The sequence below is a fragment of the Rattus norvegicus genome, chromosome 8 (assembly GCF_021556685.1).
Source record: "Rattus norvegicus strain SHRSP/BbbUtx chromosome 8, alternate assembly SHRSP_T2T, whole genome shotgun sequence".
Classification (NCBI taxonomy): Eukaryota; Metazoa; Chordata; class Mammalia; order Rodentia; family Muridae; genus Rattus; species Rattus norvegicus.
Genome location: NC_141541.1, coordinates 121,496,167 through 121,520,092, shown reverse-complemented (window position 1 = coordinate 121,520,092; position 23,926 = coordinate 121,496,167). Strand labels below are relative to the sequence as shown.

Genomic DNA, 23,926 nt, shown 5'->3' with positions numbered 1-23,926 from the left:
GCACAGAATTGCTACAAGGATGTGCAGGTTTGGGCCTCAGTTCAGTGATGGAATACTTATTAACACCATATCAAAGGAAAAAGGGAGCAGAAGGACATTAACTATGGCATTAAAGCTGAGCCTGGTGGTGATTTAATTTAATCTCATACTCAGGGGGCAAAGGTAGGCCAATTCTCTGTCTCTGTCTCTGTGTCTGTCTGTCTGTCTGTGTCTCTCTGAGTGGCTGTTTCCTTTATACAGCAAGCTGTAGGACAAGCCAAGGATACCAGAAAGATCCTATCTGAATAAACAAAAACACCCCCTCCTACATCATTAGTATGAAAAAAGAAAAAAAAAATCTTAAAAATCCGAATAATGGTCAAATGAGAGTGAGTTTAATGAGTTATACATACATATATCAAACTAAAGAATGTATGTTCACATCTATCAGCACTCGGTAAATATCTGAGCAACCAATATATGCTTAACATGTGCAAGCATGTATATTGCATAGGTACATTTTGTTACCTATAACAGAGCAAGGGATTAAGCATGGCTTAGTTTAATAAAAGGAGTGGAGAGTATTACATTTGTTTTTTTTTGTTTGTTTGTTTGTTTGGTTGGTTTTTTTTTTGGTTCTTTTTTTCGGAGCTGGGGACCGAACCCAGGGCCTTGCGCTTCCTAGGCGAGCGCTCTACCACTGAGCTAAATCCCCAGCCCCATTTTGTTTGTTTTCACATACATCTGAATGCACAAAGAACATGACATACTCCAAAAAACATTCAGACTACTGAATTATTATTATGTCTGAAGGACTACTTTGAAAGGAAAACAAAAATCCTTCAGATTCAAGCTCATCTCATATATTTTAATCTGTGATGTTTCTCCATAGGTCATAGGTGGAAAAGTTGTGTAACTTTTTAAATTGTGATTTATGTGTGTTGTAGAACTTGAAAAGAAATAAAAACCATATTTAAACAAAGTCAGAGCACTATTTTCTGTGTTAAGAACAATATGTTACACATTCAAAACTATCGACTTCCAAACACAGAGATGAAAAGCCGTCTGTACTGTATGATGTCGTAAAAGCAGTACTGGTCAGGAAGGCGCTTGATTAGTCGGACTGGAAGCTTTGAGAGCACAGGCATCTTCAAATTGGCCCTTTCCTGGCCTTGACGATACTGAGAAGAGTCACTGTCATTTGACAAAATTGACATCACAGGATGTGAAATACAATATAAAACTAATGTCAACACAAACATTATTTTAAGATTTATCTAATACTTTAAGTATTTATAGTAGATTTTAAGAAATCTACTATAAATAAGCTATTCCTAGCTCAAAATGTTTATAAATAATTCACCCGCATTTACTATATTTAAGAGTCAGATGAATAGACACATAGCTGCAAAATTAGGTCAATATTAAACAAATCCTGAATCCACAGGAGAAGCCAATCTCTTCTCTGGCCAGTCCTCATGACTCAAGCTGCACTGAAAATGGTGCTGGGAAGCAGCTGGGTGACTCCAGAGAGGCCAGGTCAGAGCTCTCTCAACCTCACAAGCCAAAGGGGATAGGCTACTAGGCTGTGGGACACACACTGACGTAATCAGCAAAAACAGAAGAAGAAAAGGCCACCCAAAGCCGATCACGCCTATAAATGTCACCCGTCAGGTTTTAACTTATGACCCCTCTCAGCTGCTCTCGACAGGAGCGCTATGAAGAAGACAAAGAGCGAGGACTTACTGCGTTGGCACGCTGGTCCCAGTCATGTTTGTCATCTGACAGAATTTCCCTGATCTTATTTAACGTTTCTTCAAGTTCTCGACTAGAATAGATCTTAAAAGAAAATATTTAAAATTAGAACATTTCTTGCTGTAAACAACAGAAAATGATGCACCAGTGTTGGAAATTCTCTCATACAGTAAGGCCATTTCACACTAGACTTTCAGTGGAGACTGTTACAGACAATAGACGCCCCAATAACCTTCCTTTCTGCCCTCTTTGCTACTTGTCCCCACATGAACAACATCAAACATGCTTCTACAATGCTTCCAATGGAGCACATGTCCAAGGAACCAAAAAAGAAGCACTTTCCCAAAACTGCATTTATATACTGTTACAAACTACTGTTTAAAAGACATACTTCAGTTTTGTAAAACTATTGGGAAAATGGTTCGTGCAAGAATAGACTAAGCATATATGTTTATAATATATAACAAACATAATATATTTATTATAAATACCACGTCTAATTGTATAAGGTGCTATCTTGGAAGACAATGTAAAGACCTTCTCTAAACCACGAAATAGGGGAAAACTAACTCAAAATTTCACTCCAGTAACTCCCTAATTTTTCAAGTCATCTGTCCCTGTGTTCCTCGTGTCTCTCCTAGGTCTACAAACACTGGGTTAAGAATCTGTTGTAGAATGACCCCTTGTTTTCTAACTTCTACAGCTGACTGAATGACGGTTTCCACATAAAGAACACTGGAAGATCAAGTGTTAAGAAGGGAGATTGTGATTCTGATTTTAGACAGATTGGGTATGAGATATATCTGAGATCCCTAAAAGAAATGACTTTAATGCTCAGGAGAGGTCTGGCTTAGAGGTAAAATTAGATATAATCAACATACAGGTGCTAGATAAAGCCACTTGTTGAAGAAGTCATGAAGCAACAAGATGCAAGGAGGAAGAGAGGGTCTAGTAACCCTTAATCATCTTTAGTATTAACTGAACAAATAAAGAAGGATCCATTTGCAAAGGAAATGGATCTGAAACAGACTGTTAGGAGGGGAGGAAAGTGGGAAACACTGTTTTACAACTATTACAACAAAACCGAGAACAAAGAAAACAATTAGGCCAGTTGCTTTGGGTGCTTCCAGAATGGTAAGTGATTAGAAGCTGGGAAAATGTAAGGAAGCAAATGCGGGTGCAGAGAAGGGGAGATGCAAACGGATGCGCGCACGCGCACACACACACTCACACACGCACACACACACTCACACACACTCACACACACATACACACACTCACACACACATACACACACTCACACACTCACACTCACACACACATACACACACTCACACACACTCACACACACACTCACACACGCACACACACGCACACACACTCACACACACTCACACTCACACACACATACACACACTCACACACTCACACACACTCACACACACTCACACTCACACACACATACACACACTCACACACACTCACACTCACACACACATACACACACTCACACACACTCACACACACTCACACTCACACACACACGTGCGCACACAGAGAGAAGGGGGGGAGACAGAGACAGAGGCTTTTCACTGTTAGTTTTGTGTGTGTGTTTTGCCTGCACACACGGACATGCAGCACATGTGTGCACAGTGCCTGTGGAGGTCAGTAGACAGCCTAGACATGAGTTCAGGACAGCTGTGAGCCATCACATCCAACTGTGTCCTCTACGAGAGAAGCAAATGCTCGTAACTGTGGAGCCATCTCTGGAGCCCCCGAATCAGCTTTAGATTGACACTGGGTAATCACCACAGGCCGGGCAGCACTTGTGCTCAGGAGGAATAGCTGTTCAACCCAAAATGAACTCCATGCTTTTGTGTGTGCTTTTATTGTTTGCTTGTTTAGTGAGGAAAAAAAAAATAGGAAGTTGGAAGGTTTAGAGGGAAGGGAAAAATACATTGTATGAAAAAAATTTTTTTCAAGACAGGGTATCTCTGTTTAGCAGAGCCCTGGCTGTCCTAGACTGACTTTGTAGACCAGGCAGGACTTGAACTCAGAGATCCACCTGCCTCTGTCTCCCAAATGCTAGATAAAGGTGTGTACCATCATGCCTAGCATGAAAAAAATTTTAAATAACATCTTTAAAGAAAAAGTATCGGGATTGGGGATTTAGCTCAGTGGTAGAGCACTTGCCTAGCAAGTGCAAGGCCCTGGGTTCAGTCCCCAGCTCCGAAAAAAAGAAAAGAAAAGAAAGGAAAAAAAAAAAAAGAAAAAGTATCAAATACAGACAGCTCAACAGGAGAGGACATGGACCTAGAACAGAGCAGTGTTTGGAAGACATACAGTCCATTATTTTTTCCCAGCTTCTGGGGATCAAGTGTGGGACCTTGTGATACTAGGCAAACACCCAGCCACCAAACTGCACACCTCCTTCAGTTTTTCCTTTGTGCCACTGGCTTTTTCCTTTTACCATGAGGGTTCCAGGGATCAACTTCAGGTTGGAAGCTTTGGGGGGAAGCTCCCTTATCCAGCAAACATCTTACTAGCACACTTCTTTTCTAATAGTAAAAGTCAGAGGGGTTGGGGATTTAGCTCAGTGGTAGAGCGCTTGCCTAGCAAGCGCAAGGCCCTGGGTTCGGTCCCAGCTCCGAAAAAAAAAAAAAAAAAAGTCAGCGATGTTTAAGAGACAGCTAGAAAGCTCCAGAAAACCAGAAGCTTGAATTCACACAGGTCACTGAAATCTGTGAGCCCGGTGACAAAGAAGGCACCAGGAGGCTGTGGAACACTGGAGGCACTGGCTTGGGGTGAGGGCAGGCCATAACCCATGATCCTGTGATCACAAGGCAGCCTTCTGATGGCTGCAGAAAACAAGTACTTCCAAGAGAGCACAGACATGACTTAACAGCATGGATGTGGGACTGCTGAGCATTTGTGGTATGTAGTAAGAGCTGTGTGCTCTGTAACTATCTTTCTGCAGCCAAACTTTCTGGGCTATGAAACGGAAAAACTGTTAAAGTTTAGAAATATCCATAATTGTGCTTTTGCAAAAGGAGTATTTAAAAATCAAAACTATTAAGATATCAATGCATTATGAATGATGTTATTGCAAGAAACTACAGTTTCAGAGCCTGGGTAAGAAGCGAAGCACAGGTCAGTGGAAAGATAGATGCTGCGGCCACGTGTGTGCTGTGTGCTGGAGCAGCAGCGGAGCCCCGTGCAGGAGCATGCAGTGTGTGAGACGACGATGCATGAACGAAGGTGGGAAGGTAGTCAGAAACTGATGTTTCAGTCAGCTGCGGCACAGGTCCTTAATCCAGTCAGAGGAAGGCAGATGTCTGTGTTCAAGGCCTGCCCAGTCTACAGAGTTCAAGAACAGCCAGGGGTACACAGAGAAACCCTATCTCAAAAAAACCAAAAACCAAACAACAACATCAACAACACCACACTCAACACAAAACCTGATGTTTCATCCAATTGGAAAGGAGGTTACCAAGTACAATATGAAGGAGGAAATAGGGGAAATGGGGAGGAAGGCTAACTGGGAGGGGGAGGGAATACAGGAGGGCTGAATGACAATGCCAAGGCCGTTAGTAAAACCTCAGGGGACCATACTATTTTATATTTACCTAAAATTAAATTACATACAATGTATGTAAATGTATGTATGTGAGCACACACCCACACACCCACACCCATACCCACACACCCACACCCACACACCTCAACTACCTTAAATGAAGTTATAGCACTTGGGCTGACCAAACTTCCTACAAAAGCCATAGCTTACTTAACAAAATGCCCTAGTACCAGGCATGAGAAACCTCCATTCAAGTTGCTCACAGTAATCCAAGTGATTTCCAAAACAATATAGGATATTGTATTGCTGTTTCCCTCAGTTCCTTCACAGAGGTTGAAGGGAAGATACTGTTGCTGAAAACCCAGGAATTGGACAGATCAAGGTAGAACGAACCTGAAAGCCTCCTTCCTGTGTTCTGGCTTCTACAGTGCCAGAAAGTACTATGTAAGCTATCGAGGAAGGGATGCAATTGATTGAATCCAGTGTGGTACCAATGAATCAGAACACTGACCAGCATGCAAATACCTAAAGGTACCACAGCAGTAACTCAATCTTTGTGGTAATCAAAAGTTGTCAAATGGACTTAAAGCACGCTCAACAGGAGGGAAAACATGCTTGCTGCTGGAAACCTAGCCAACCACTGCAAACTCGTGAGGTCAAGGATCTCAGAAGAGAACTACGGCCGCTTTACTGCATAATTCCCAACTGCAGTCTAATGCTTATCCTTCTGTGCACAGGTAAACATAGCTCTCCCTCCTCATCGAAGAAGCTTCTCTGTTCAGCAAATGGAGGTCCCTACAGAAAACAACCGGAGCCAGAGTTGGCTCAGTAGTTAAGAACACTTGTTGCTCTTGCAGAGAGACCCTGGGTTCAATGTGCAGGACCCACATGGTGGCTCACAACCATCTGTAACTCCAATCCCAAGGAATCCAACAATTTCTTCCAACCTCTGTAGGCACCAGGCATGCATGTGCTGGATATACATACAAACAGACGAAACACTGATGCACTTAAAATAATAAAAGAAATCTTGAGAGAGAAGCAGGGAGGGAGGGATGTAGAGGAGAGGGAAGGGGAGACAGCAAAGGCTAGCACAGAACTGAACACAGTGGGGAGCCCGGTCCCAATGGATACAGGGTCCCCTAAAGTTCAGGGGATATTACAGGAGAGAGGTGGGAAGACAGTAAAAGCCAGAGGACTGGGGAGCCTGCTGTTAAAGAGCTACCCAATGACAGTATCACTAGGGAAGCCAATGCAGGAGGAGGAAAATCTCACTCAGACAAAGAACTACAGGCAACTAGTGGCTGCTGAGAGAGGGAGCGTTTGCATTTCTGAGAGCAGAGCCCCATAAGTGGTTATCCAATACAAATGGTCAGCCCTAAGTCATATACACATAATCAAGAAAAATGAACTCAAGGTTGTCCATCTTTGTATATGTGACAATAATATAAAAGAGGTCATCAAATTGAGAAGGTTGAGGGAGAATATGGAAGGGGTTGGAGGGAGGAAAGCAAAGGATGGAGATTTATTATATTTTAATTTTAAAATATATTAAAGGAAAATAAAAGAAGAAAGAAGAATATATCAACATTTAGGGTGTGGACATAGCAGGCATGTGCTTACCATCGCACTACCGAACTGAATCATCATAACATCCTTGATTGCACACTAACAAGTCCTAAGTTAAGATGCTTGTAGAGCTAGTGCAGCTGATCCCTCGGTAACGGCAGACAGATGTCCCGAACAGCACAAGGAACAGTAAGGTCTGGCCAGAGGGCAAGGTCTCACAGGAGCAGTGCAGCACAATGAGGACAGCAAGCACAGCTGACTCAGCCCCAGCTACGTTAGAGTTTAATGAAAGGAAAGCTCTACTTTAATGACAGCACGGGCTCTGAAGACACAGACTCTCTAGAAGCAGTGATGCTGTGGCGACAGTGGCTGGGAAGCCTGCTCTCCTTCCTGAGGTCGCAGCCCATGGCTTCCGTGACTCGCTAAGGACCCATTCTGGAAAACACACTGGACAATGAACAATGATCAAGTTCACACAAGTCCCACAACTGTTCCTACAACACTGACCATTTCCTTATTTGAAAAGCCTACAAAATACAAAGAGAGAACGAATCTTAAGAGAAAAATCCGTTTCAAATACACGTAAACTAGAAGCATTTTTAAAGCTTTCCTGTAACTTTTTAAGACCTTAAATAACTTAAGGACAGCTTTTCCTTTGACGGGGCCTAACAGCTCCCAGTGTAAGGCAGTGTGCAAATAAAGCTCCCACAGTGTAAGGCAGTGTGCAAACAAAGCTCCCACAGTGTAAGGCAGTGTGCAAACAAAGCTCACACAGTGTAAGGCAGTGTGTAAACAAAGCTCACACAGTGTAAGGCAGTGTGCAAACAAAGCTCACACAGTGTAAGACAGTGTGCAAACAAAGCTCACACAGTGTAAGACAGTGTGTAAACAAAGCTCACACAGTGTAAGGCAGTGTACAAACAAAGCTCACACAGTGTAAGGCAGTGTGCAAACAAAGCTCACACAGTGTAAGGCAGTGTGCAAACAAAGCTCACACAGTGTAAGGCAGTGTGCAAACAAAGCTCACACAGTGTAAGACAGTGTGTAAACAAAGCTCCCACAGTGTAAGGCAGTGTGTAAACAAAGCTCACACAGTGTAAGACAGTGTGTAAACAAAGCTCACACAGTGTAAGACAGTGTGTAAACAAAGCTCACACAGTGTAAGGCAGTGTGCAAACAAAGCTCACACAGTGTAAGGCAGTGTGCAAACAAAGCTCCATAACCTTTTCAAGAACACGCTCAGCATGGACATCCATGACAGAGCAGCATTCTGTCAGGCAGGAAGGACAAACAGACAGAGTGTGAAGAAATGCACATTTAATTTTTCTTTCTCTGACTGACTGACTGACTGACTGACTCTCTCTCTCTCTCTCTCTCTCTCTCTCTCTCTGTGTGTGTGTGTGTGTGTGTGTGTGTGTGTGTGTGTGTGTGTGTGTGTGTGGTTTCTTGGTTTTTGGTAAAAACCTTAGAAGAAAGAAAGATAAAGCACTTTCTTATAGGGAAGAAGCCTTTTCCCACAGCAAAAAGCTCTGGAAATGAGCTACCTAATCACACCTTCCTTAGCAGTGGTATAGTCATCCCATACAGCAAAATCTAGGGAAACAAACGAGCTACGGCTTCGCAATTCCACACCAATGACACCCTGGAGAGGCTCCTGTGAAAGCTGGCGTGTTGGCGCCTGCAATCCCAGCATGCTTGGGAGTTGGAGGCAGGAGGATCATTACAAAAGCAGGCCTTCAGTCACAGCAGAAGGTTAAAACCTTTCATCAGGACGCAGAAGCAGGTACACCTCTGTGATCTGAGGCCAGTCTGGTATACATAGCCAGTTCTGAAAGTCATGACTACACAGAAGAACCCGCTCAAAAACCAAAACAACAACACAACTCAAAGCAACAAACAGATAAACCTTATCAACAGAACCCCTCGCTGCAGCAGAGCACAGGCTAGCAGAAGCTGGGAACGGACTGAACAGCAGCAGCAGTAAGGACACATAAACCACTCACACAGGGCTGGAAGGGACAGAATTTCAGACTTAGCGCTGTAGAAGAATACGCCGAGCAGCACTGGTCCAAGGCCATGTCACTTTACTACTATAAACACTGCAGTGTTTACTTGTTCGTTGACATGAAATGACTAACAGCACGGTCATTTTGACTCCTTTAGTCCTTCCAGGGGAAGAACTTTCATATGTCTGCTTGTCAGCCTCCAAACATTCCCTAGGGGTGAAAACTATGAACTTTATAACTGACATTGCAATGTACTTTCATTTTTATTTAAACTTTACTGAAAAACTAATTTGAAAATTAAATTATACAATGATTAATGTCTTGATAATGTCTAATATATCTTTTATACATTCGTTTAAGGGGAAACTTTTTTAAACATTTAAAATTTTCTCTTTTTTTGGACACAGGGTCTTTCCATGTAGTAGTCCTGGCTATCCTAGACCTTGTTCTGTAGACAGGCTGCCCTGGAACTCAGAGATCCTCCTGTCTCAGCCTCCTGAGACCTGGCATTAAAAGCATGCACCACTACCACTACCCAGCTAAATGTTATGAAATGTTGGTGTTCTTGGCCATGTGGGTGGACAGAAGAAAGGGTCACTCAAGGATGAGTTAAGGCCTTGCTGGCAGCAGGGAGATCCAGCCTCTGTGGACTGAACATCTTGAAAAGGCAGCTTATTGATTGTTAATTGGGTACAAGTTCCTCATATCACAGCCGCTAATCTAACCTCTATGTTTGGTGAAGGAAAACGCCATGCCCTGCAACGTTAGTACTTCCTGTCCACTGTTTGTAGCACTCAGCAGTGTGAGACACTGCAGGTGTGCCCGCCTGTCTTGTGAGCACAGTTCTGTGAGGGCTGTGAAGCCTACTCAGAAAAAGAACTCTACAGATGACAGAAAACAGCACTGTCTTCCACAATGACTGCTCCAAGGTTGGAGTACTTTTAAAAGACAGCCATTTCATCCTAATGCATATCCTAGATAGAAAGAGTCTACTAGATTTCCTGTCACATTTCCTCTTCTCATTATGGATGATGTTTGTAGGCAAAGACAACTATGGAATTGGTCTCCTCCATTTACCATTATGTGGGATTCAGGGTCAAATTCAGCTTGTCAGACTTGCACTGTAAAGTGCTTGGCCTGAGCACTCTAGTTGTGCCCACAAATAAAAATTTTTAAAGTGACAAAAACAAAAAAAGGAGACGAAGAGGCAGAGACAGTACCATGGGGGGATGCCTCTTCCCTGGACACCTTACCTGAATAGAAGGAACATCTGTAAAAGCTTTTATAAAATCATCTTCATCAACTGCTCCAGCCCCTCCTTCTTTAGAAGTACCTGTTAATTAAAAAGAAATTAATTTCTACTGTATATTTTAGGTATCTTAGCAACAAGGACAAAGTGAAAGATCCATTTGATATGAACAATCACACAATTTTGGAGGATGTTCCAGTGAATACAAAAATGTTTTAAAACAGGGCAACTTCCAGAAAGGCCCAGACACACGGTAGTAGTTGGCTCCTCCCTGACAATGACGGCAGAAGCCCAACCCCATGACCATGCCAGGCATTGGCAAGGACACAGTAACGGGAACGCTGAGGCGAAGAACTGAATAGTTGGTCAGGTGTGGCAGCCCAGCTTGTAATCCTGGCACTTGGAAGGTTGAGCAGCAAGACTGTGGCACACCCAATGCCAGTCTGGATGACACAACAGAAACGTCTCTCAAATCCTAAATCAATCATTAATTGGCAACCTTAAATGACAATAAATTCAAAAAAACTGATGTGAAGCAACAGGAACAAAAGTCCATACATGATGTTGTGTTTAGAACACGCGTGAAAGAGATGAGGGTGTTGGTTTGGTTATATAACCTCCATTCATTACACCCAGACAAGCAATGTTAGTGAGGTGTTCTATGCCCTAGCTGGTAAGTAGCAACCATAAGAGCTGATGGCTAAGCTACGATCTCAGCTCCATTCTCCTGAGATGCTGAGCTAAAGCCCACTACAATGTCTTCTGTTGGTTTTCTGCTAAGCTCTATCAATAGGTGATAACTGAAAGCTACAGGAATTAGGGACCCGCCCCCTTTGCAGGGTGGAGGGTGCATTCTGTTCTTCTTAGTAAAACTCTAGTACTCCGAAGACCACTTGCTCCAGCTGACAGTTTTCTAACCCTCCTGCCTCCGCTCACAGTCCTCGGAAGACAGCACCAGCCAGCTCATGCCTTTTTGCAGACAGCTGAGCCCAAGACTGATGGATATCTCTTTAAAGTTCTACAGTTTCTTATTAACATCTTAATTAGATACGATTAGAATTGCCATGTTTATACACTATGTAATTTGTTTCTATAGTATATGCCTCTGCTTCCATTACTGATCACACGCGGATTCTCGTCTCTTCCCAGCCATGTCTCTTTATTCTTGGTACTTTGGGGTGGGGAGCAAGAGTTTAATTAGGGTTGTTTCAGAGTTTGTTTAGAAAAGCATGAGCTACACTAGGAGCACCTTTCTCCCCTTCCCTCCCTCCCTCCCTCCCTCCCTCCCTCCCTGTCTCTGTTTCTCCCTGTTTCTGTCTCTCTCTCTCTTTCTCACATCACCATCACCATCACCATCACCATCATCATCATCATCATCATCCGTTAACTGTGTAAAAATCATCAAGGAGAAGCAGTGCATCATGACTCCTCCCTCTCTATGGCACTGCTCTGAGACTCAATCTTGGGCATGTAATCAAAGTAGCTGTGAGTTAAAAAGCGTAACCGTACATGATGCTTAAAGAGTGCATTCAAGGGAAACACTCTTCTCTCCTGTTTCTTCTAGCACTTACATTCTTTCCTCCCCTTCTTCCACAATGTCCCATGAACCTTGGAAGGGGGTGATATGATGCCCCCTCTGTGGCCGGGTACTCAATAGTCAGAGACCATTCTATGAGTTTCTGAAGTTGCTCCCGACCACAACAGCATTACCTCATGGTAAGAAGGTAAGCTCTAGTTACTGCAGCCTCCACATTGGTACCCAGAGCTCTAGGGATAATAGCTGGTGTATGCTTGCTTCCCACAATCCTGTTTTCAGTGTTTTAAGTTATTTATTCTGTGTGTATGTTTTGTCTACATGTATGCCTATGTATGCCTTTTAGAAGACGTCAGATCTACCAGAGCTAGAGTTTCAGGAAGTTGTAAGTCACTCAATATGGATGCTAAGAACCAAATTCAGAACCTCTGCAGCAGCAATACGCTTTCTAAACCACTGAGCCATCTCTTCGGCCCCACTTTCATATTCACAATTCACCAAAAAACATTGAGTATCCCTAATCTGAAAATTCAAAGTCTGAAGTGCTCCCAGAGTTGAAATATTTGAACACTGATAACTAATATTCACAGTCAGCTTAGCTGTATTTAGAGTCCAGTCCACCTCTGTAAGAGTGTTTCCAGAAATGGCTGAGAGGGAAACCCAACTTTAAATGTGGATAACACCATTCTATGCACTGGGGTCAGAGACGGAGTAAAAAGGAGAAGGGGAGCTTTGGAGTTTTGGTTGAAAAACAAACAAACAAAACCACAAAAGATTACAACTATGACTTTTCTCAGGCTCTAGCAGGTACATGACTTTTGCCAGCTGCTGATCAATTTTGTGACGTGTGACACTGGAATCCTGAGGATTTTTATTTAGAGTATATATAAATGATAGGGCCCTGAGAGGAATCCTGAGGACTTTTATTTAGAATACATATAAATGATAGGGCCCTGAGAGGAATCCTGAGGACTTTTATTTTAGTATATGTAAGTGATAGGGCCCTGAGAGGTAGGATGGGTTGTTGGCTGTCATCGGTCGCCACTTGTTAATTAGTCATGGCCAAAGAAAAATAAGAATAATAAATTAGATGTCCTGATGGCAAAGATCGCACTCGCTCCAAGGGACCTGATTACCTCACTCAGCAGGAAGTAGTCTAATGATAACCTCACCCTCTTTCAGACCTCTGACTTTATTCAGGGAACTCCTGTATCCTCTTGTCTCTCCTCTCCAGTGTTAGGGTTGAAAGGGTGAAGAAGGGTGGTAGAAAGAGGAAACCACCAAGTAGCAGAAGTCGCACTACAAGGAGGCTAGGGAGAGAGGGAATTGATTTCCAGTGCTGTAGAGAAGACTGTAGGGATGAAGGAATAGAGGCTTCTTTCCCCTTTTCAAAAGGCACAAAGTTAACTGCAGCTGCTACCACTGAGATAGCTCTCATTTTTCTCCCAGAGGGGATTTTCTGTTTTGCCTTTTTCTTCTTCATATATTCTGTTTCAAACAAGGATATGGAAGAATGGCTGAGCAGTTAGAAAAATTGTGGGTGGAAATGAAGGGGCCTGAGAAAGAAAGAATGTCTGAAATGGGAAAACAATCTGATGAAACAGCCCGTTTTGAGAGAAAAGGTTAATCTCAAAACCAACCTTGCCACCAGAGTGGGAGGAGGGGCGGCCCTGGGTTACAAGTCACCATCAGCTCTCCCAGTAGTCATACAGCATATGCTTGCTAACTGTGGAATATGGTTATGGCAAGATAGGATGGCACCCTACAGAAATGATAAATCTAAGGCATTTTAAAGAGTCTATGATAGCATATGGAATAAACTCGCCTTTTGTGAAACAGACTCTAAATAGCTGGGCTACTCAAAATAGAACTAATCTCCAAAGCCTGTTTGGTGTGAATGGAGGTTCCAGTCTAGCTGATGCTCATCTCAGACAATTGCTGTTGAAGAGCACGCTTCATACAGGAAGAGGTAATGTCCTTGGGGAGAAGTTCAAAGCGTGTGAAACAGTATACCCTACCCATCCAAATTACTAAAATTAAATTTAAAGGTGGCTATAGAACCAATACATACAAATCAAATTCTTCTGTGAGCACGGGAGACAGTGGCAGACTTACAAACCCAAACTTGAAAACATACAAAGTTTAATAAAAACATACTTGGGGGCGCCTAGGAATAAACCAACCAAATTGATCTAGGGTAGAACCAAAGGGTTCACTGGCTAGTTTATGCCAACCTAAACCAAAAGCTAAATGCACCTAAGAGGAAAAGGCCTCTACAAGGCGGGGCTGAAGGTGAAGAAGTCTTCAGCCCATTTTTGTTGATGGAGATCCTGGGAGCCACAAAAAGCAGGCTGAGCCAGCCCCGAGGACAGGCCAGCAAGGGGCCTAGCCTCTCCATCAGCTCCTGCCTCCAGTTCCTTCTCCCTGCTTACATTCCTGCTCTGACTTCCCTCAGAGATGGAATTTTATGCTAAAATAAATCCTTCCCTCCCCAACTTGCTTTTGATCATGGTGTTTTATCACAGCAATACAAAAAGGTATTGGGCATTTAAAGCACATAAATAAACAAAGATAAACTTCACATTCATGACAGGACAAACTGTCACCATAAAGATGCCCAGTCTGCCCAGGTACAGCGGTAATAAATAGGCTCACAAAAGCAGATTTGCCAGACTGACTAAAAATTACTTAGACGAGTAGTAAGTCAGGAACTATTCCAACAGCCCTGCAGAAAACAACAAACTGAGTATATTATCTATGAAATGTAAAACCTTAAGAACTAAAATAACTATGATAACAGAACCGTGGAGCAGGGATAGACCAGGTAAAGAATAAAATGGAAAGTTCAAAACACACCTGTAGATTTATAAAACACTTAAATATGATAAATGTATCTGCTTATTTTTTATTAATATGACAACATGTCTGAGACTGGAATATTGGGAAGAAAACAGACCCAATTTTGGTCAGAAGTTGGAAGTTTGCAAGTCTCGGGAGCCTCATAACATTCACGACAGGACAATGATATACTAGCACTACACACAGAGGAAACAATCAGAGTGGCAAGATATGAATGCAGACAGATTGGGGCTCACTCTTTATGTGGGCCATGAAAATTAACCCCTTATAAGAGGAGCATCCTCAGTGACCTGTTCTTTGCAGTTACATGCCATTTCTCCATAATGCCCCCTGAGGAGCTAGTCTACACCACATAGACAACTGGCAGACACACTCAAACCATAGCAAAGAAACCTGGATTCATCCAGGCACAGGGTAATAATGCTTGTAACCCCAGCACTCAGGAGGCAAAGGCCATCAGATCAGAAGTTGAAGCCACACCTGCTCTACACAGGCAGGACAGGCTAGCTTCCTGGTCTACACAGGCAGGACAGGCTAGCTTCCGTGACGCCTACGGAATACATAAGCAACTAAGCAAACGTGAGAAAGTAGGGAAGGACAGTCTGTTCACTAAGGTCCCAGAACTAACAATGCTAACAGAGTATTCAGCTTAAAAACATTTATCAAGTAGAAAAACTACAGTTGAGAACCACACCTTTAATCCCAGCACTGAGGCAGGTGATGCTCTGTGAGTCTGAGGTCATGGCTATATAGCAAGCTCCAGACCAGCCAAGGCTGCAGAATGAGGCCTCCCTGTAAAAACCCAGAGGCAAACCAACAAAACTTACAGTAGACCCTGACTCCATGAATATGTAGATGTCTAGTCAAAGCAAATATTCAAGTAAATGTTGTATATAAATCCACAGACACTAAAAAAAGTAAATAAAACTACAGAACATGCTAACAAAAAAGATAAGGAAGAAGAAAAACATTTCAAGCTGCAAACCACAAGGAAGCATGGGAAAGAAATGTCTAAGACCACCAGAGACAACTCAGAATCTGCGGAAGGTGTCCCCAGGATCATAATTAAGTGGTGCTTAAAAGGTGGAAGTGCCCTCCAAAGACAGGAGGGCAAGGGAAAAGAAGAAACAAAAAGGCTCCAGAGAGACAAAATGATTCCGGATTCTGAAGTAGAAAGCCGGCACAGCATGTGTATGCATTTCCACAGACCAACAGAAGAGGGCCAGTTTAAACTGAGCAAAGCTTCAATCCAAATCAGACTACACATTATGCAGGAAACGCCAAAATAACATCTACACAGACAGAATAAAGAAGAAAGTGAAGTAAGAAAGAAGCTTTTCTGATGATAAAACTAGCTGACTGAAAAACAAAGTCCAAACATTAAGAGGAAAAGAACCACAAGCAGCAACAAAAATTCAAGAGACTGCACAGCCATTGCAGGAAGAAGAGCAAAGCAGTAGGCAAACTCAGAACTCAGACACAGGACTTAAGGCACTAACTAAAGTCAGACAAGACATTTTAAAGAAAAAGACAAAATCACCTGAGAACTAAGTCACCAACTATGTGAGAGAGTATAACTACATCCTTGCTTTAAAGGCAAAAGGTTACTTTACTTTGAAAATTTCTTAGAGGACACTTGAAATTTGAATATGGAATGAAGTATTTGAAGAGAGGTAGTCATATATGTTAGAAATAAATTTATATAAAATAAAGGGGCTATAGGAACAAGTTAAACAACATCAGAAAGAAGTCTGAAAACACTTGGGGCAATCCAAAAAGACAACTGTAAGACTTTAAAATATCAACATCACAGAGAGAAAACTGGTGATGGGACTATTTTAGAGATAACATCACACGAGTTTCTTGTATTCAACAATCGTACCGCAGTCATAACTGAGCATGCCTTCTAACTCTAGAGATGTCATTACTAACTAGAGGTGAAATGGCATGGTTTACATTTACTTTGTTATGTTTCTCTACACAAAAGCATAGCTGTGAAAATCTATCTGAAGACAATTTATACAAATATGGAGAATTACTGTTATACATACAAGTGATAAGAGTGTACTATTTACCAACTGTGCTACTTGTAAAAATTCTTAGTAATAAAAAGTATGGAAAATCAAATTGGGCAAAGCCTGGGCCAATCTGGTCTACAAAGTGAATTCCAAGACAGCCAAGGCTACGCAGAGAAACCCTGTCTCAAAAACAAAAAAACAAAAACCCTATAGAAACCTGTTACAAAGCTAGCGTTTCAATGGAGTACAGAATATTCTACTTAGCTGTACTGACTTAACTGATCATGTTTAAAGAAATACAGAGGGGTTAGGGATTTAGCCCAGTGGTAGAGCGTTTGCCTAGCAAGCGCAAGGCCCTGGGTTCGGTCCCCAGCTCCGAAAAAAAGAAAAGGGAAAAAAAAAAAAAAAAAAAAAAGAAATACAGGGAAGTTAAGACGGGCACACTGCCACTTTATACAAAATAAACTCCCAGTATATTAATGTCAATGTAATAAAAACAAAAACCCTACTCTTATAGGAAACTAAGACTATTTTTATAATTTTACTGAATTCTTTTCTGTTTTTTTGTTTTCTTCTAAACAGGGTTTATCAGTGTAGCCCTAGCTATCCTAGAACTCACTTTGTAGATCAGGCTGGCCTCGAACTCAGAGATGTGCCTCTCTGCCTCCATAGTGCTGGCATTAAAGGTGTGTACCACCACTGCCCAACTCTTAATCAAGTCTTTATTGAATAAGGCAAAGTTGGAGTCAAACAGAAAAGAGTGGATATTTCAGATACCATAATTAAGAAATATGTGAAGCCTGTTGCAAAAATGCCAGAAGAGAGTAAAGAAAGACAAAATAGAATCTATCATTTTTTAAAAATCCAATCAGGGGTTGGGGATTTAGTTCAGTGGTAGAGCACCTGCCTAGCAAGCGCAAGGCCCTGGGTTCGGTCCCCAGCTCCGGAAAAAAAAAAAAATCCAATCAACTGATAAGACAAAACAGCATTTCTATACCTGATTAGAAGAAAAAGATCCCAAGAGCGTGAGGCTAGTGTTGTCTGTGCACTGACATGCCTCAGGATTACAAAGAAGCACACTGAAAGTCTTAGGGGACTACTAAGACCGTTCAGCGTCTTCAGGCACTTTCTGCCAGCCTGAGTTTGATCCTCAATACTCGAGTTGTGCAGGAGAGAACAAACTCCTCCAATCCTTCCCCCCCACACACACACACTGACATGCGTGCACATGCATGCACACACAAAACAAAAACAAACAAACAAACAAGTAAAATAAATGTAAAAAGAAACTGTGAAGGACTTTAGTAAACATGTGGCCAAAAATGTTTGTAAACATGTTTAGTAAATATGCTGGCCAAAAGTAAGGCAGATAGAAAAGAAATCATTTCACATATAAAAATGGCAAAAGCTAATAAGGCTGTTATATACACAAAAGTGGAGAAGGTAAAATAATACTATGTAAAGACACACAACACTGGATTAAGTAATCTCACTTAGTGGAATTTTCTACAAAATAGAGACACAAAAAATATCATATTATGAGATTTGCATTCTCCCTAATGTCATGACATTCATTGCAAACGACTTTAATGACATGAAAAAAAAAAAGCTTTTAAAATCCTGGCTACCAACTGAAAGTGTTCCCCACAATTTCTTGTGCCAGATGCTTATTGTGCTTCTCAAATTAGGCTACAGTATTTTAAGAGACTCTCTCTTTGGGAGAAGGTGAAAGTTGGGTTGCTTGATGAGACTTCCCTTTACAAGAGGGAAAGAACCTGGGCACTGTTGGCATGTGGTGTCCTCCATAGCAGAAGACCTTCAGCACATGGCAGTAACAAGATACTACACTGTCCAACATCCCTGTACAAGAGAAAGTAAGCCTCTTTATAAACTATCCAGTCTAAGGCATATTGTAGCAGAAAACACACTAAGAAAAGATACTGAAGTGGAGGTAATAGCTTCCATTCTTAATACTGAAAACACATTCCTTAATGAGGAGAGAATCTAGTTTTAGGACCTACATAATAAAAAGGACTGACGCTGTAGAAGGACAGAGAACATACACCAGTCACTTCTACCTGATGACACTACGGAGGCAAGGTATTCCCCAAGGTTCTGAAAGACTACTTAAAACTGTATGCAATGCATCAGTGTGTGCAAGTGTGTGCAGGGGCCGTCCTCAGAGGCAGAGGGATTGGCTGCCCAGAGTGGAAGTTACAGGTACTTGTGAACAGCCCAGTGTGGGTGCTGGGAAGCAAGCGTGCTTTGCCTTCGAGAGCAGTGCATGCTCTTAACTGCTGAGCACCTCTCTCCAGCCCCTCAAATGTAATTATATTGTTTATTGTAGCAATTACCATGATTTTTATATTTAAAATGGAACTATGTGTCCAAACTTTTTTCATTGGCAAGCAATATATAAAAATATTTTTAAAAAGATTAAGTGGAAAGGAAAGATTCATTCAGAATATGCACATTACAGAAATAATAAGAATCCAGCTGCATCAGACTGCACACAGACATAAGCACGAGCTTGGAACTGCAGCATTATTAGAAACCTCTATTTACATGGACAGCTACAATGAGGCTGAAAATGTCCCACACAGGCAAATTTTCTTAATGATAAATTTATCTTTCTGAGACAGAACTGGAATAGATTTGTGTCTATACAGCTTTACAATGCTCTAACACATCACTTTTCATCAAAAAGAACAGGGAGATTCAGCATGGGAACTCATATGCTGCCAGTAATTATCTCTGGGTCATAAGGTCATGAACAGGCACTCTAGTGTCTTTCTAGGTTAACAACCTCAGACTGGGGCTGGAGGAGGCACTGCCTAGCATGAATAGAGCCCCAGGTCCCAACATCCCCAGCAGAAAAAAACCTGGGTGCAGGGGCATGCACCTGCAGTCCTAGCACTTATGTGTTTGGAGGCTAAAGGATCAGAATTTTAAGGTGATCCTAAGATACACAGCCAGTTCAAGGCCAACCTGGGATACATGAGACCCCGTCACAGAAATACGACTTGAATTGATCTCTCTTTGTGGTGCTTTCAGGACAGAGCACGGAGTGGGGCACAGAGTGAGTTCCACAGGCAATTGCAGATGGGAACAAGGATTTACATGTAGAGTATGGGTCTTCAACTCACATATTCAGATACCAACAAAATTGTCATCTTTTTCCTAAATATTCTGAGTGCCTCAAAAAATAAATCTTGTACAAAGAAATGTCTGTGACACTTTAAGATTTACATAGGAGGAAAAAAAACTACTAAGGTTAAAAATGTGACCAGAGTAAAAGCCATCCATTCTTCCACACAGTGACAAAACGAGCAGCCGCCTACTCACAATAACTTCTATTTTCTCAAATCATTTTTACCTTGAAGGTAAAGTTAAGATTCTTGGTATTGGGGGACTTTATGAGGCACAGATTGGAAATTCAAAAAGATTTTAAGTTGGAATGGTGACTAGCTGACTTCTAAGTTCCAAACTTAGTAAGAAACTTCTACTATTTGAGACAAAAAGTAAAAAACATATATATGAACTTTTCTTTAGGAAATGACCCAGAAATTGTGCAAAAGGAAGTCTGACAGTGGTGCATCACCGGGTCCTCAGCCCATCCCAGTTACAGCTGACTATCTCGGGGAAAGCAGTCAATTCTGGGATTCCACTTATGAACAGGCGGTCAGAACTTCCTTCAGACCTCATTAGTGCTAACATCTTCTGACTCAAAGATCTTTCCTCATCATCAAGGGAGGAACAAAGAAGGAAAATAAAACCAAAGCACACATACAGAAAGGTTTTCTGTTGGTTGTTTCTTTATCAAAAGGGTCTCAGCCCAGTTTGGCCTGAAACATCTACTGTAACTTGAACTTCTAAACCTTCTGCCTCTACTTCCTTCGTGTCAGGGTTATGTGAGGTCTGCGTGTCAGGGTTATGTGAGGTCTGAGCTCATGAGGTTTATGCTTATGGATATGAGGCAAGTGCTCTACGAGCTGAGCTACAGCACAAAGACATGGAGACCTACTAGTGAACTTCTGCTTCTCATCAACAGCATATGCTTTGAAATTAGGTAAATGTGAGTCCTGTCATGCTTATTCTTTATGTATGTGTGCACGTGTGTATGTATGTATGTATGTATGTATGTATGTATGTATGTATGTATGTATAAATGTATGTATGTTGAGGAGAGGGAATGATTAGCATCATCTGTAGCAAGTGGGTATTTAGACATTACTGAAAGAGGGCTGGAGAGATGGCTCAGAGGTCAACAGCTGCTTTTCTAGCCCAAGTCCCAGCAACCACATGGCAGCTCCTAACTGTCAGGAGCCATCTAGGAGAGGCTAAGGCTAGCAGGTGACTTTCCTAGAGGTGGCCCATCAGTTTTCCATGGTCTGTGATGGTTGAGCTCTGAGAAGCAATGTCCAAAAGACTTCATCTCAGGACTGCCTCGTGCAGTTGCTATGCCTTTCCTGTCATCATTACATAGCCTTAGTACTTATGGGCATTAGCCCACTCTATTGAGCAAATTTTCTTCAGATCAACATGAAGATGAGCTTTCATGAATTAAGACTGTTTAAATGAATTAATGATTTTATAGAACACCTAATTTGATTCAAATAATTTTAGGAAAAAAGTTTTAAGAAATGGTTTTAGTGGGTTGGGGATTTAGCTCAGTGGTAGAGCGCTTGCCTAGCAAGCGCAAGGCCTTGGGTTCGGTCCCCAGCTTCGAAAAAAAAAGAAAAAAGAAAAAAAAAAGAAATGGTTTTAGTTGTTTTGCCAGAAAGATATAATAAAGTTAGAATCAAAAATAGAATATATCCATTCTTCATAGAATAGTAAGTAAAGGCTGCATAATAAGGAATACAAGGGGGCTGGAGAGATGGCTCAGAGGTTAAGAGCACTGACTGCTCTTCCAGAGGTCCTGAGTTCAATTCCCAGCAACCACATGGTGGCTCACAACCATCTGTAATGAAATCTGGTGTCCTCTTCTGGCCTGCAGGCATATATGCAGGCAGAACCCTGTATACATAAATAAAATTAAAAAAAAAAAGGAATACAAGGAACTTTCACAATGATGCTAAAAAGAGGAATAGGCTTGGGACAAATCTGTGATCAAGTTAAAACATCCATTCTAGGTCAGGTCCAAGGATGAAGCCACAGGTGTGCACTGTGATAAAGCAAGGCCGTGTGAACCTGTTGCTCTGAACTTACAGTGAACTGCACAGTGAACTGCCGCTTTGAGCTTACTGTTAACATCCTTTGCAACCCCTTGTTGTGACATTTTATCTATGAGGTAATTTTCTAAGAACTTTTGACTATAAAAAGGCCAGAGAGATGAAATAAAGTGGTGGCTTGTGGGCTCTGCCCCATCCACTAAATGTACATATGTATATGTCTGTCTGTCTATATGTACATATGTAGTTATATATGTATGTATGTAAGCATGAATTCCTGTGGAGTTGATCGAGGCAGGTGCTCAGGCCCAACCAAAATGTATGTATATATTCTGTGTAAATCAATTTCTTCCTTTCCTTTTCTTTTCTCTCTGGCACACGAAGAGTTAACAAATCCAAGTTTCTCACCTGGACATGAAGAATTTCTTGAGTCAGAGAAGGGAGCACTACAAATTAAGCTTTCTTTCTTAACTCCTTTGCTGGCTGCTAACAGAGTTTATACTAGAAGGCAGCAGCCTTTGGCCTTAGACTAGCAGAGCTGTAGACAGAAGTACTGCGGGAGACAGATAAATTTCCCCTCCCCATGACTCCCCTGACCCACACCCCACCTCTGTCTTCCCTTGGAACCTTCTCACCCCAGGCAGGCCACTGGCACATAACCATATGTAATGAGGTCTGGTGTCCTCTTCTGACATACAGGCATACATGTGTCAGAACACTGTGTAACAGACGAGCAAATAATAAACAAGGAACTCCGTGAGGAGACGGGCACCGCAGATTTGAGATGCTGGTCTTCCTAGTAATGAGAGCTGAAAGCTAAAGCTGCCGTCTACGTACTGAGGCCGCTCCGGGCTGGCCTTGCCTGCTAAGTCCAGAGTGGACTCCACTGGGGAGTGCTGAGGTTCAAAGTAGCCTTGGTATTAAAGGAAAACAACACAAACACAATTAAATGGTCACCTAATTAAGCAAGAAAAGACAAAGGACTTTTGAAAACAGGATTTGTCCAGTTCTATGTCTCAATGACAAGTTATTAACCTCACAATCCAAAGCTAATTACAAACTATGGAATTATACCACCATCTAATCTTTCTCTTATTTTACAAAACAAAGAGCAGCCAAACAACTGGTGTAGTAGTAGAGGATCCTGTAAGTCAGGAGATGAACTTCAAAAACCCAATCTCAAAGCCAGGCTCGGTACTACCTGCAGGAAGACCAGGCTTTCCAAGTCAGCCCTGGCCACACAGCAAGCGGATGGCTAGCCTGGGCTCCAGGCAACCATTAAAAAGAAACAACCCCAAGCTAAAGGATACCAAAGAAGGATACATTTCAACAAGAAAATATTTGAAGATCTTTACATTTACAAAGTAAAAGTCACAGGTTTGCTTACTGTGTCCTGTTGGGGCCCTACCTGCTAAGCTCCACTATGACACACTTGATCACTATTGGTCATTGATAAACTTTGGGGACACAGAGCCAGCAAAACCCCATTTGTCCACAAAAATGAGTGTGTGGCAGCAACAGCAACAGCAAGATGATTTTTATTTTTATTTTTATACTTTGCTTGCTTATTAAATATTCAACTCTATGTAAGTTACTTTATTTCTGTAGACTCGAAGTTGTTCATCAATTAAACTAAGACAATCAAGTCCTTAGGCTCTTAAGTGAAGAATATGAGCCAAACCACTGAGAGGAGGTGGAGGGGAGGGAAGGACGGCAGCCAGACAGCGAGGACACACACATTCTTCAAGAACTATTTTAGCCACAACTAGGTTTATGATCCTTTTGGGGAACTCTGTCAAATTTAAAACAAACAAACAAACAAGCAAACAAACAAACATCCCCAACCTTAAAATGTCCCTATCTTCTCATTCAGTAAACTCCAGAAACTCATTCCAGTGAGTCAAGCAGGTGGAGCCCAACGGCGATGCTGGTGCTCAGGATGCTGGTGCTCAGGATGCTGCAGAGGGGAACAGAAAGCTCAAGGCAGCTGAGGCTGCAGGAGAAGCCCGGGGGACAGGAAGAGACTGTCCCTAATTAGATTTATTTGTATTTCTTTTGTTTGCACAAGTCCTTTACTTCTACTGCCCTCAAAAACCAAGGCACTGTGGAATGCCTCAGTAACAGGCATGGGTACGGCACTACAAGGCCACTAAACAACAACTGAATACCAGCATCACCAAAGCCTTAGCCACAGGGGCGCTGGAGA

General features: G+C 42.0%; 1 protein-coding gene across 50 annotated transcripts in view; it reads right to left on the bottom strand.

Moving 5' to 3' along the window:
- Clasp2 (cytoplasmic linker associated protein 2) overlaps positions 1-23,926 on the bottom strand; it is a 181,493-nt gene that overhangs the window by 81,309 nt on the left and 76,258 nt on the right. For all 50 annotated transcript variants that reach the window (XM_087560097.1, XM_087560099.1, XM_087560105.1 and 47 more), the window contains 2 exons: positions 10,140-10,219; positions 1,726-1,818 (listed from right to left, as the gene is read on the bottom strand). In XM_087560097.1, coding sequence (XP_087416223.1) covers positions 1,726-1,818; positions 10,140-10,219 — 173 coding nt within the window. The remainder of the gene's footprint in view (positions 1-1,725; positions 1,819-10,139; positions 10,220-23,926) is intronic.